The sequence below is a fragment of the Cuculus canorus genome, chromosome 17 (assembly GCF_017976375.1).
Source record: "Cuculus canorus isolate bCucCan1 chromosome 17, bCucCan1.pri, whole genome shotgun sequence".
Taxonomy (NCBI): Eukaryota; Metazoa; Chordata; class Aves; order Cuculiformes; family Cuculidae; genus Cuculus; species Cuculus canorus.
In genome coordinates, this window is record NC_071417.1 from 11,820,325 (window position 1) to 11,834,425 (window position 14,101).

General features: G+C 55.0%; 1 protein-coding gene across 8 annotated transcripts in view; it reads right to left on the minus strand.

Annotated features, from left to right (window-relative positions):
* Positions 1 to 416: 416 nt before the first annotated feature.
* Positions 417 to 14,101, minus strand: part of OSBP2 (oxysterol binding protein 2) — a 76,806-nt gene continuing 63,121 nt past the window's right edge. For all 8 annotated transcript variants that reach the window (XM_054082424.1, XM_054082423.1, XM_054082427.1 and 5 more), the window contains 10 exons: positions 13,231 to 13,348; positions 12,664 to 12,730; positions 12,112 to 12,282; positions 9,305 to 9,550; positions 5,915 to 6,035; positions 4,963 to 5,066; positions 4,527 to 4,622; positions 3,925 to 4,109; positions 2,890 to 3,110; positions 417 to 2,344 (listed from right to left, as the gene is read on the minus strand). In XM_054082424.1, the coding sequence (XP_053938399.1) occupies positions 2,202 to 2,344; positions 2,890 to 3,110; positions 3,925 to 4,109; positions 4,527 to 4,622; positions 4,963 to 5,066; positions 5,915 to 6,035; positions 9,305 to 9,550; positions 12,112 to 12,282; positions 12,664 to 12,730; positions 13,231 to 13,348 (1,472 nt within the window). In that variant the 3' untranslated portion in view covers positions 417 to 2,201. The remainder of the gene's footprint in view (positions 2,345 to 2,889; positions 3,111 to 3,924; positions 4,110 to 4,526; positions 4,623 to 4,962; positions 5,067 to 5,914; positions 6,036 to 9,304; positions 9,551 to 12,111; positions 12,283 to 12,663; positions 12,731 to 13,230; positions 13,349 to 14,101) is intronic.

The window sequence follows — 14,101 nt, forward strand, 5'->3', positions numbered from 1 at the left end:
CCCATCTCCAAACCATCATGTCCTACATCCCACAGCTCATGCAGACATTCGGAGCACTCAAGAGCTCCACCAGCTTTATGGAGCCACGGGAGGGTCTGGAAGAAGCAACCACACCAGCCTGGCTGCTTTAACACCTGGAAAGCAGCTTGGAGCATCCTGCTCCCAAATACTGAGCACCACTTCGACCTCCAAATCATCATTTTGAGAACGGAACACGTTTTTAACACCTTTTGAACGTGGTTGCACCCAGCTTTGGAGCAAAACACTGCTGCTCTCCTTTGGGAACAACTCTGTTCCCACCACTTCTGCCTTTGGGACAAGCCTAGGGAAGTCGTACTCGTGCTACAAAAACTCAGACAGATGCTTCTGTCTTCATCATTTTTCCTCTATTCTGTACCATAGAAATTTAAGCAAAATAATTTTATATATATTTTTATATAGATATAAATTAGAAGCAAATAAATAAGATTAAAGGGTGCATCGAAATGGGCAGCGGTGCCGCTCCGATAGCTGCTCACTACGTTACGCCGCACAAGGTCCATGGATATGTACAGGTGGGTTTGCTGGGGACAACGGGCACGGAGGTGCTGGAAGAGAAGCCGACTGGTGGCTGAGGAACCTGACTGCATAAGTGTCCCATGTGCAACCTGGGGTTTCCAGTTACCATTGCCTCAAAGTTCATTATTGCTAATTATCTTCCAAGGCGGAGGTGACAGTCTGGCCAGAGGAGCCGAGAACGATTACGTTCCTTACGATATGATGAAGATCTAGAGAAGAAGACATCAAAAATGAGATCCGAGGGAGCAAAGGCGGGTGTCCAGGTCTCCCCGATAGTTCTGTGGCTCAGCAGATTCCATCTTCGGGGTCCTGCCACCCCCGTCCTCTGGTGCTGGGGACCGGAGGGACCTGTGGCACCGTTTGCTCCTGGTCCATGCCAATCATCGGCAGGGCTCGCTCCACTTCTCCTGGCGCACCCAGGGCTGCAGCGAAGCGATGGCGTGCAGGAGGGGTGAGGAGGGGTCCCCCCGGCTCTGTGCTCAGGCTGCTTTAGCGACCTGAAACTGCTCCTGGGAGAGACCACGAGGAGAAGGAATGGAGCCGCACACCACGTGCCCTCCAGGCTCAGCTGGAGACTGCGGACCAGACCCATGGGGACGACACAGGGATGGGAGACCCAGCACTGAGGCTCCGTCCCAGCAGCACCACAGCATCTCTTCCCATCTCTTCCCTCCTCTCCACCAGGAGCAGGCAGAGCTCAGCAGGAGACACTGCCCGCAGACCCAGCGCTGAGGTCCAGGCTCCACCAGCCCCTGGGCTGCAGCGAGACGGAGCAGGAGGGAGTCGGCACGTGGACCTCGGTGCATCGCTGGTCTACAAACCTCTTCACTGTGTCTACCAGGTGTTCCTGACCTCGGTGAGGCCGTTTCCCCTTTGGGATGCAGAAAAACCAACCCAAACCTCACTCAAATCACTCTCCCAAAGCACCATGTTAAGGACAGCCCCAAGCCTTGGCTGAACACGGCAACCACGTGGAGTCTGCTCAAATGTTGCTTCGAAAGCCAAAAACAAGGTCAAAAAAGAAAAACTCGCCAGTTGGAAGATCCTAATTGGTGTTACTGGGATGACTGGGCACGGTGGGAACTGCCAAGAGCCTCTGGGATCGAGCGCCACGGTCCCTAGAGGGAGCTTTCCGAGCGGGATGCCAAGCGGGTCAGCTTTGTCTTTGGAGGAACCTGATCTTTTCTTAAAAAAATAACTCCGTCAAGTCCACACGCAAATGGGGGAGGGAAAAAAATGACGTCAAAGGGAAGAGCTCACACAAGTGCACGGCATCCCCACAACACGAGCATCTTTGGAAGTTGACGTCTCAGCCGATCGAGCCGAGGCGTTGAAAGATAAGAGGCAGCAACTCCTGACAGCAATAAATACGCTGGGCTACAAACGAACCGATCCACGCGTCCTCGTTCCTAATCGGTCGCTGAAAAAGCTGTTGTTAAAAAAAAAAAAAAAAAAAGATGCTATTTAGTAGTGCGTAAAAAAATAGGTTTGGAGTCCCTGTTTAGATTTGTGTTTCAAATTTCGGCATGTATCGACTCTGGATTCGCACGGTCACTGCTGGCGGGGCACTGCCCGCCTGTCCTCACTGTCCGTCTGTCCATCTGGGAAGCCAAGGTGTGGCCACCCAGCGCCAGCAGAGCGGCTCAGAAGATGTCAGGGCACAAACTCCAGTCCTGCTTCTCCTTAGCTTCCCAGTAGCCACCCTTGTAGACGCAGATGAGCTCCCCCGTCACAGCATCCACCTTGCGCTCGAACCACAGCGGGATGTAGCCCTCGTAGTCCTTGCCTGGCCAGGAGAAACACAGAGTTAGCAATGCCCTTCCCACCAAAAGCTGGTGAGCCCACCTGCCCAGCCACCCGAGTAGCCACAGGGTCATGGAATCACAGAATCCTTAAGCTTGGACAAGACCTCCAAGCTCATCCAGTCCAACCGTCAGCTCAACTACGCCGCGCCTGCCAAACCACATTCCCAAGTGCCACGGCCACATGTGTTTTGAACCCCTCCAGGGAAGGAGACTCCACCGCTGCCCTGAGGACACCACTTGCGACTGGCTACCAGATGGATTTAGCTCCATTCACCACAACTCGCTGGGCTTGGCCATCCAGCCAGATTTTTCCCCAGCAAATTGCTCACATTTGAGCTACGGGCCACCAGCTTCTCTAGGGGAATGCTGTGGGAAATGGTGTCAAAGCCTTTACTGAAATCAAGGTTGATAACATCCACAGCCTTTCCCTCGCCCTTCCCTCAGCCCACATACCCACCAGGGCTTCTTCATCACATCCAGCAAGGCGTGGCCGGTCCCTACCCACCAGCACCCCAAAGCATCTCACCTTCCTCCAGGGCTTCCACGGCCTCAGCCTCCCGCCTGCGGCGCACGGCTCGCTGCTTCTCCTCCAGCCGCTGCTTCTCCACGTTGGCCTCATCCCAGAGGCCGTTCTCCATGAGGCGCTGGTCGGGTCTCAGCCGGCTGTCGGTGGGTGCCACTCGCTCCTCAGGCTCATTCAGGGTGAGGGCCAGGTCAGAGAAGAAATACATGTTCTCAGCATTCACCCTGTGGATGGAGAGCCCTGATCAGGATGGCGGAGTTGGTGTCCACCTTGAAGAGAGCTCCCCATCCCTTCACAGCTTCGCATCTCGCCCCAGCCCTGCCCTGATGCTGCTCCTGCTGCCCCAAACCAGAGGAGCAGAGGTCTTTGCGGGAAGCCCTGCCTCCCACCTCTATGTGGAGATGACACCTCAATGGGTCTCAGAGGGGAACAGAGACCCCTCCTCAGCTGCGGAGCTAAAAGCCAAACCTACGAACTCTGAGCAGTGCATTGCACAGCCAAGACATGGAACAGCTTCATTCAATAGCTGTGGAACTGGTGGCATCAGGCAAGAGGAGACTTTCCACAAGAGACCACTCCAACAGAGTGTCTCCAAAGCAGGGATCAGCCATGGATGCTTCCAAAGGCTGGAGATTGGGAGAGCAGCCTTGCTGTGGCCAGTGCTGAGAGGAGACCGATCTCCAGAGGGCTTTAGCAACCAGTGGCATGGGCTGGCCAGGACTCATCAGCAAGGCCAAGCAGCCAACATCTCCCTGCCATGGCCATTAGCCCCAAAAACCTAACCAGGACCTCTGGCTGTCCATGACCTACCTGCAAGGGTCCCCCAAAGCCACCCACCCAGCAGGGACCTGCTCTCCCCACCCACTGGGTGCTCACACCCTGGCAAAATCCACACAGCCACCCAAGTTCTGGTCCCCATGTCATGTTCACGGGTTCATATGAGCCCGCTCCATCCCGTGGGATTCAGGGTGACACCACAGACCCCCAATTCAGCTGCTGCACCCCAGGCACAGCACCCCACGCCCAGAGGGGACTCACGGGAGGGGGTACTTCTTCCACAGGACCTTTGGGGACAGCGTCTGGTAGACGGTTTTCTGCTTGCCCTCCGTGCTGGTGCTGCCGTGGCTGCTATGCACTATCTTGGAGCACTCCATCTTCTCATCCCACGTGCCGGACATGACGTAGTGGGCTTTACCATCAGCATCGCTCACCACCCCTGTCACCTGGCAGAAGGAGATGGATCTGCTGGAGTTTGGGAAGTGCCCAGAGGAGAGGGAGAGGCAGAGTGGGGCAGGACACCCTCCAGGTACCCCAGCAGGCGCTAGACATGGTGCTGCGTGTCCTCAGACATCAGCTGCGCCAAACACAGCGGGAGCGTGGACTCATCCTGACCACACAGGTGGGTTTCCAGCCCATCAAACCCTTCCCGGATCCCCGTGGCCAGCTCTGGCACACAGAGAGGTGAAACACGGGCTCTGTTTGGACACAGCTGGTCCCCCTCAGCCCTCCCTGGTGACCAGTACAGCTGTTTGGCCCCATGCGGGGGCTCATTCCAGCCCAGCTCAGAGGGAAGAGCCAGGTCCAATCCCATACAAGAAGGAGGAGAGCCAGAAGGAGCCAGGAGCCATCCAGACACGTACCTTTCGGGGGACATCTCTGGAGAAGTAGCTGTAGGGGGTAAATTTCAGCTGGCATTTATCTTTTGACTTATGGTTTACAATCTCTATTTCACCAGACTGGATGAAAGACAGAACCACAGCGAGTGAGAGACTTTGCAAGGAGACAAATCAGGCGTTAGTGCAGGTATAAAACCACCACCCGCGGCAGCATCGCTCCTCGCTGCAGCCACCGTATCCAACACCACTTCCAGTCATGGGGAAAATCCATCCCACCCTATCCCATAGGCTTGCTGGTCTTGGGAAGAGCCATGAGAAGCTCCAAGAAGCTTCTCCCCATCCCTGCCTGGGAAGCACATGTTCCTGTCCCCAGAGGGGACAACAGGCAGACATTCCCCAGGAAGGCAATGCCCTTCCAGAGCCAGGTAGGACCCATCACCTCAGACCCGCAGCCACCGACCTGGTCGATCCAGAGCTTGCCCACAATGATGTTGTGAACGGTGGAGGTGACTTTCCTCCAAACATAGTGGTTCCCACTGGAGTGGAACTCGAGGTGGATGGCGCCTGTGGAGAGAGAAGCAGCTTCAAGCTCGGCCAGGGCAGGCAGCCGGGAAGGGCTGCAGGCACAGCAACACAACAGCACCACGCTTGGCCCCTCTTCCTTCACCTCCCATCCTCAGCCCTCAGCCAGGGCCGGCTCTGGAGTCATCCCTGCCCTTGCTGCATACCTTGTGCTGTGCTGCAGGATGGGGCTGTGATAGCTGCAAGCCCCTCTGCCCTCCCCACAAGCACTCATTCCAAAAGCAGGTTGGAAACGTGCTGCCTGGTGGAATTCCAGCATCAGGAGAGCAGCCAGGTGCCAGCACAGCGCTGGGAACAGCCCTGAGCACGCTGCCCAGCCCAGGGACAGCCAGAAGGCAAAGAAATCGGTGGGAAGATGCAGCATTACTGCACCTGGCTGCCACGGACAGGGCTAGAACAAGCAGCAGCTTAACCTTTAAATGTCATTTAAGGAGAAACCACTTCATGGACAAGCAGGGTACGTCCAAAGCACATCCGCTGTGGCGCTAGCAGCGAGCAAAGCAGTGTTCCTTTGGAGTTGGGATAACTTCCATCGAGTTAGAGTTACAGAATGTCCTGAGTTAGAAATGACCCACAAGGCTCATTGAGTCCAACTCCTGTCCCTGCACAGGACAACCCCAACATTCACCCCGTGGGGCTGAGGGCATTGGCCAAAGGTTGCTTTAATTATAGGATTGTCTGCAATCAGGGGCACAAATCTGTGCTCCTGCAACCCTCAGGGTGGAATTCACACGAGCCTGTGACCTGTATGTTACTTGAATCTCAGGGGTAATGCACGAGCACCGCAGGGAAGAAAGCATGTCCCGATCCTCTCGGTGTAAGTCACCTACCCAGCGGCATGATGGAGAGGTATTTGCCCCTGAACTTGCTGGCGATGGTGATTTCCTGCCACAACGTCCACCCTCGCTTGGAGTAGACGTGATGGGCAGCTGCCGGGGGGTGGTGGCTCACCTGGGGAGAGGAGAAACAGCCCATAAGAGAGAGAGAGCCCTGGTGAGTACCTGGTCATCACAGCATGACTCCTAGAAGAGATGATGGATAGATAGCTCCACACCACCTTTGGCCGTGAGAATGCTCCACCACGCTGATATAAAACACCCAACCTTCTCCTGGGCACTGTGGTGACCTCCCATGAGGTGCCCAGCAGCACATGGAGGCATGCTGAGCTCCTGACAGGATTTTCTAAGGCTCCTTAGCAAAGCATCAGCTGTAAAAACCTTAACTGGCAGGCTGAGAGAGCTGGGGTCGTTCAGCCTGGAGAAGGAAAGGCTGCGGGGAGACCTTAAAGCAGCTTCCAGTGCTGAAAGGGGCTCCAGGAAAGCTGGGGAGGGGCTCTGGATCAGGGAGTGCAAGGACAGGACCAGGGGAACGGTTTTTAGCTGAAAGAGGGGAGATTGAGATGAGATCTTAGGGAGAAGAGTTTTGCTGTGAGGGTGGGGAGGCTCTGGCCCAGGTTGCCCAGAGCAGTGGTGGCTGCCCCATCCCTGGAGGGGTTCAAGGCCAGGTTGGATGGGGCTTGGAGTCCCTGATCCAGTGGGAGGTGTCCCTGACCATGGCAGGGGGATGGAACTGGATAGGCTTGAGGTCCCTTTCAACCCAAACCATTCCATGAACCTGAGCAGCTGTCACTGTGATATGGTGATATTCTGTGACCCAAAATCCAGCCAGATCCCCAGTAAACCCAGTAAAAGCACCTCTCCCACCAGCAGAGGCTCCCACTGCCCTGCCTGGGAGCGCCCTAGGCACACAGGTCCCCAGGTGTCCGAGAGGCACGTATCTGCCCAGCTAAGCCTGTGGCTTTGCCCTGACAGTCTGGGCTGGAAAAGCAGATATGACATCCTCCGTCCTGGGGATGACTTTTACAGGATGGTGCCTACTGGGACAAACTGCCCAAAACCAAGGTGGGAGCAGGATCCCCCAAGCAGAGGGCTCTGCCTTCACATGGGGCTCTGAGCCGTGGTGCTCTGGCATGGCACACGCCAGGAGCAGCCAACCACCACCCTGATGGCCACGGCACCAAGCTCAGGGATTATTGGCACCGCTGTAATTACAGGCTGAGCACCCCGAGCTGCTGGATTACAAACGTGAGCAGAGCAAAAAGCTCTCTGTTAAATCCCACTCTCACCGGCAGGAGAAAATCCTATTTGGATAACTGGATTTCAGACAGGAGATTATTGATGCTTTGTGCAGCGTGTGGGTGGGCTGAGCGGCACACGCAGCATCCTAGAAGTTCAGAGCAGTGGGAACAACGTCTGTCTGTCCATCCCACACTGGAAAGGCACGCTGCCAAGGCTGCACTAGTACAAAGTGGTGCTGTCACCAAAATGTGCCCTTTGAGGTGGCTCCAAGAGGGAATTTAGAGGCCTCACTCATGGACCAAAGGCTCCAGAGTGCTGCAACAGAACAGGTTTGCTCCAAGTTATGGCAAACCTTGTTTTGGATGAAGCACATGCAGGAAGGGGAGGAACATTCACAGCCTGGCACACAGACCCATGGGCATGACTGGGGACAAACAAAGCTAGCTGTCATCAGGCACGCAGCTTTGGATGGAGCAAAGGGACAGCTGAGACACAAATCTTGGAGATTATCTACTGAAGGACCTCTCTGTGTCATAGAATCATGGAATGACCTTGATCAAAAGCCCCTCCCCAGCTTTCCTGGAGCCTTTTTCAGTACTGGAAGCTGCTCAAAGGTCTCCCCACAGCCTTCTCTTCTCCAGGCTGAACAACCCCAACACTCCCAGCCTGTCCTCACACAGGAGGTGCATCAGCTCTTGGATCATCTCCGTGGCCTCCTCTGGACTCCCTTCAACAGCTCCATGTCCTTCCTGTGCTGAGGACTCCAGAACTGCATGCAGGGCTCCAGGGTAGGGTCTCATGAGAACAGAGCAGAGGGGAAGCGAGGGGTCACATTTCCAGGAGACCCTACATTTCCCATTCACCATCACTGCCTGGAGCAGCAAATCCCAGATGGGATGTGACACAATTTGCCATCCTGCTTGAGGCCAGAGCTTTGCAGCAGTCTGCCATGCCTGGGCTTCCATTGCCAGGGGTTTTGCCTGCACCTACATGTTCTACGAGGAGCTGGCACCTGACAGAACAGCTGCTCCAAACCTGGTTTAGAAGGGCCACGACTTGGAGAAAATGATGAGGGACAGAAAGAAGCTACAAGGCATCCAGGGGACATGGGGATGCTGTGCAAGCCCGCGGCTCCTCCCTGCATATTCTCCGCATGCCCTGTCCACGTGTCTGACATCTCCATGAGCATCCCAGAGCACAGGACAGCCTGCCCCCATCAGCAACAAGACCCTGGTCCCATGCAGTGCCCCGAATCTCTGGGGCATGATCTGCTGACAGCTCTGCAGATCTTGGACCTACAGCGCCCTCTGCAGAGTGACAGAGGTTTGGGACCTTGTTTGGTGCCTCTGAACACTGAAAGATGTGCCCTGAGACGGCACAGCCTCCCCTGCAGAACAGAAAGCCCCCAGCAACGCCACGTCCTGCCTGCAAGGGGTCATAAATGGCCCTGTTGCTCCCCAGGTATCCACGATGGATCTGCTAAGTGCATTAAATATTACACAGTCCATTTTCTTCACAGATCACAACCCACTGAGCGCTCCAGGTTTCTAATTAAGCCCTGCTGTTTGACCGATGCATGCCAGATGCGCTCCGTGTTAGAGCACAGGGCTGACAGAGGTTCTCACATTGCCCTCAGGCTCTGAAACTGGAAATTTTCAGTCCAACAAGAAGAAAACAAGACCCTGTGACGTCCTCTAAAGACACTTTGAAACAGTCTAGGGGCATCACTGCACAGCTATGAGGGATCTCAGGTGAGGAGAGCTTCTTTCTTTCTGCCCAAGTGTTGAGATGTGGCAAAAGCCCAGCTCCAAACAGGCTGCCAGGAGACCCTTCTCCTCTGCTTTGTCTCTACCTCCTGCTCTGCGACACTCTGCTCCTGAAAAATGCCCTGGGCTGTGCTTGCTGGTGTTTATAGAAACAGAATCAGTAAGGCTGGAAAAGACCTCTAAGATCATCCAGTCTAAATGTCAGCCCAACTCCATCATTCCTGCTAAACCAAACCTCTGCCAATGCCAACACCAACCCAGTGGCCCTCTCAGTTCAGTGCGAGGAGACGTGCGGTCTCCTTCAGCCCAGGGCTGTTTTGCCTGGACAGGAGCAGTGGGGCAGACACGGAGAGCCCCTCTGCAGCTTGCAGCTCACCTGCTCACACAGGGAACGGAAACCAAACTCCTCCAGCCGGTCGAGCTCATAGGTTTCCCCCAGCAGCGGGTTGAATGGCTTTGCGGTGCGGTGGACAGTGGTTGAGTAGGAAGACACTGAGAACGCAGCGACGAAGCACATCTGCTCCGTGGAGCTCTCGCACTTGACCGCTTTGTCCAGTAGCTCGTGGTACTCCAAGTCCTCCGTCAGCCTCTGCAGCATGGAGAGCGGCTCATTGAAGTTCACCTGGAGGGGAGCAAGTATGCTTTAGTGAAGCAGGAGAGGTGCCACACTGGGCTCTTCACCCTTTGCCTTTCCCTCAACTCATACCCTGAGAGCCACTGGCATCCCAGACATTCAGCTCACTGAGCTTGGTGCGATGCACCCCAAACATCGTGGATCCAGGGTGGAGAGAAGCAGCCCTGCAGGGCATCTCCCAGCATGGGATTGGATGTCCCACTGCCCGCTGCCCACACGAGGCCTCTGCAGTATCACACAAAGAGTACAGACAGGCAAGAAATGCACGCTTCACCGTGCTCCCTGCACTGCACCATGAGAGCATGAGGGCTTCAGTCAGCTGAGAAGAAGTGTGCCAGGGAACTGGCAGCCCCCGCGAGCCAGATAGCACCTTGCTCCACCAGTGGAGCTCTGGTGACCTTTCAAATGAGCCTCAGCAGCCAGACCAGCTCCCTCCTGCCTCCCACCAGCCAGGAGCAAGAGTCCATGTGGGCAGGGATGTGCTGCTCCCCAGGTTGCCCTCCATCCCCTCCTGGCAAAGCCATCCTCATGCTGGCCTGCAGCCCAGATGCTCAGAAAACCTTAGAAAGTCCCATTTTGGGGTGTCCCTGGGATCACAGTACCACAGCAGCACCCAAAATGCTAAAGGCAGTGACAGCAATGATGCCCCATGGGGCAAAGAGTGGAGGGGAAGCTCTGTCCTCGGAGAGACCGAATCGGTCTCATTTCCACTTTCAGGTCATTGCTTTGTCAATTAGAAAACCTTGCCACGCATTGCCAGGTCAGACAGGCTGCAAACATCTCCAGGGAAAATAAGCAGTTGATTTTAGCAACACCTTTTGTTCTGAAAAGAACTGAATTAAACAGATAATTGAAAGGAAGCCGGAAATGCTTTGCCTCTGAAGGTCTCCTGCCTCAAACCCATCTGCAATTCCCTTTTCATTCTCAGTTTAGAGGAAAGGAATACGGCTTTGAAGGAGCAGATGGTTGAAGGATGGGAGAACCACTTCTACAAGGCAAGTTACATCTTTTGCACTAAAAGCAAACAAACCCAGAGCGTTCACTGAGGGATTGAAGGAACCAGGATCTTACAGCAGCCAAGCTGTGTGGAAAGGGCAGCGCCACATCCACGCAAACCAGCAAATCACTGCCGGCTTGAGAGAGCTCTTGGGAGAGATACGGGCAGCATGAGAACAAAGCCAGCAACTGCACTCTCTCCATCAGCACTGCTCAGGTGACAGCAGAGCAAAGCCCTTCCATGAAGGAAGATGAACCCATCAGAAACGCTAAATCCTTAAAGCTCACTTCTTGCTTTTCAGTGCTGCAGGTTAGTTTGTTCAGAAAAAAAACGAAGGAGCAGTTTTACAGTCCATAGTGAATCCCCCAAAGAAATGCCATGTGCTGCTGAGCTCGTGGGGTGCAAAGCTCTCCTTGTACAGTGAGCAGAGAGGAGAGACTGAAGCCGGGCTGAGCCCCTTCTTTAGGACCTTCAGCTCTGCTGAACAGTTTGCAGAGCCAGCAGTGCTTGAAAACGGATCCATTCGCCCCCAGCAGGGATGGAGCAATCACATCCCTGAACTGGCACCAGGCGCTGCTGCGCAAGCAGAAGTTATTGCTCTCAGGTTTGGACTCAGCAGCTCCCGGAGTGATGTAATTGATAGGGAAGGTATAAATTTCCTCTCTCCAGGCACGGGCAGCTGCTGGTATTTCATGTCCTTAGCTCATTTCTGCACCCAGCACGCCCTTATCTGATGTTGATGTTGCTGCAGAACCGCTAACAGATGGTGCTGGGCTGTGTATCTCAGCTGAAAATGGCACAAAGAAGAGACAAACTCATCCCTCTTATTCAGAGAGTATCGGGCACTGCTTTAAAAGGACAAAACACAATCACTTCACCATTCGAGTCCCTCTAACTTGCTCCTTCCCCTGTATCCAGCAAAGTACCGGACTGGCATCCAGTCCCTAGCAGGGGTCTGTACAGATCCATCCTAGGGCCAGTGCTCTTCAACATTATCATAAATGATCTGGATGCAGGACTTGCAGGTTTAATAACTAAGTTTGTAGCTGACAAGGGGAAATGGTTTGAAGCTGATAGACGGGAGATTGATTTGAGAACTTAGGAAGAGTTTTGCTGTGAGGTTGGGGAGGCCCTGGCCCAGGTTGTCCAGTGGGAGGTGTCCCCGCCCATGGCAGGGGGTGGAACTGGATTATCTTTGAGGTCCCTTCCAACCCAAACTATTCTAGGATTCTATGATTTCAAGGAGCAAATCAACTGCAGAGACAAATGTAAGGCTTAGTCTGCAGAACTGAGCAATGAGGACACATGGAGAGCTGGGGAGAAGAGCGAGGTAGTTTCAGAGGGCTCTGCCCGTGCTAATCCCATCCCCAGGAGGGTTGGGCAGCTGGTGATGAGCTCCTGCTCTGCTGCCACAGTACCTAGCAGGAACACCTGGAGCCATAATCCAAACCCTTTACACAGCCAAGCACAATGCCCAACCTAAACCCTCAATGCCAGCAGCACAGCAGCTCCCTCTCCGGCCGCTCCTGGTGCCTGGGACACGCGCACTTACCGGCATGGGGATCTTGGACAGCTCTTTGCCGATGCAGTTCTTCATGATGCTCCAGAGGTTAAGGCTGTAGTTGGGTTTGTTTGGGATGCGAGTCCGTCTCCTTTTCTTGAACAGCAGGAGATCTTTGCAAGTGGACTCATTGTAGCTGCTTTGATTTGAGCTTTCAAAGACCTGCAGAAGCAACAGGAGAAAAGCAGGTCTAAGCTGGAATTGCCCGAGCAGACCCAGCAGCTCCTGGGAGCGGCACCAGCTCAGGAGACGCTGCTTGCACTGCAAAGCATCACTGGAAGCCTGCTCTCCAGGGCATGGGATAAATCACAGCGCAATTGCCCCCCAGCACCATCCTGCTTCCCTTAGGAGAGTGTCTGTGTGCTGTTGTAAGGCCACTGATGTCTGTCCCTCCCATCACAGCTCACAGACCAACCAATCTGCTCTGCACCGGAAGCACTGGAGAGACCCAAATGCAGAGTCCCTCCAACCTCCTCCTCCTCTCTTGCTCTTCTCCCTCCATCCCACCAGGACCATCCTTCCTGCTCCACCCAGCCAACTCACATTGTCTTCCAGGTTCCAGTCCTCGGGGTGGCCCTCGCTGGCCCCACTCAGGTTACTGCCCGAACGCCTGCCAGGAAGAAAGCCCCAAGAGGAGAAGGTGAGCAAGAGCAAATTGGAGAGAGGAGCCAGGCTCAGTACAGCACAGCCACCATCACCCAGAACATCTCCCTGCACCACCCCAGTGCTGCCAGGAAGGCAACGGGGCGATGGAGGCTCTGTGGGGAAGCTGGGAGGGGATGATGAGCATGGGGTTCCCAGTCTGGGGACCGAGAACCTCCACCTTTGCCAGGGAGCAAAGCAGTGTAGCCCTGGTTCAGCCCACAGGAGCTTCCAGCCCAGAGAGACATCCTGGGAGAGGTGAGGACAAGGAGGACGAAAGCAAGGTGCTTCCCACTTCAGTGCTCCAAGGAATCTCCCTCCAGTTCCTGCCCAGGCTCCCCCTGAGCTCACACCAGCTCCTGGGGCAGAGGAGCCTCACTGTAGCTGGGGCCATCCACAGTCCCGCTCGCTCCAGGGATTCAGGAGCAGCCGAGCACAGTGACATGGCCCTGGGTTGGAGGCTCATACCTGTGGTGCTTGGGGTCTGCGGTTACAGTGATGAAAGCTGGTGCATCCTCCATGGCATCAAAATATTCTGTCTCTTCATCTTCATCACTGGCCTCTCCTTTGGCAGACTGCACGCTCCCTGTCGGCACAAAGGGTTTGAGATGCTCAGGCTCCTTAAGAACCTATTAAGTCTGTCCTCAGAGCCCTTCTCCCACTGTGTCCCCTCCAATCGCAGAACCAGAGCATGGTTTGGGTTGGAAGGGACCTCAAAGACCATCCAGTTCCAAACCCTGCTATGGGCAGGGACACCTCCCACTGGCTCAGGGGCTCCAAGCCCCATCCAACCTGGCCTGGAACCCCTCCAGGGATGGGGCAGCCACCACTGCTCTGGGCAACCTGGGCCAGGGCCTCCCCACCCTCACATCTCAAAATTGTTTCTCCTCATCCCATCCCTGCACTCCCTGATCCAGAGTCCCTCCCCAGCTTTCCTGGAGCCTCTTTCAGTGCTGGAAGCTGCTCTAAGGTCTCCCTGGAGCCTTCTCTTCTCCAGGCTGAACAACCCCGACTCTCTCAACCTGTCCTCATACAGGAAGTGCTCCATCCCTTAGATCGTCTCCATGGCCTCCTCTGGACTCGCTCCAAAAGGTCCACGTCCTTCCTGTGCTGAGGACTCCAGAAGTGTCCCGAAGTCCCATGGTCACACTTTTTGAACCCCTCCAGGGACAAAGACTCCCCCACTGCCCTGGGCAGCCTCTGCAGGGCTTCACCACTCTTTCAGTGAAGGAATTTTTCCTAACTTCCAATCTAATCCTCTCCTGGAGATCTTGGGGACATCCAAGTCCCCAGGAAAGGAGCAGCAAGACAATTAGGGACAATAATGGTGCAAAAGAAT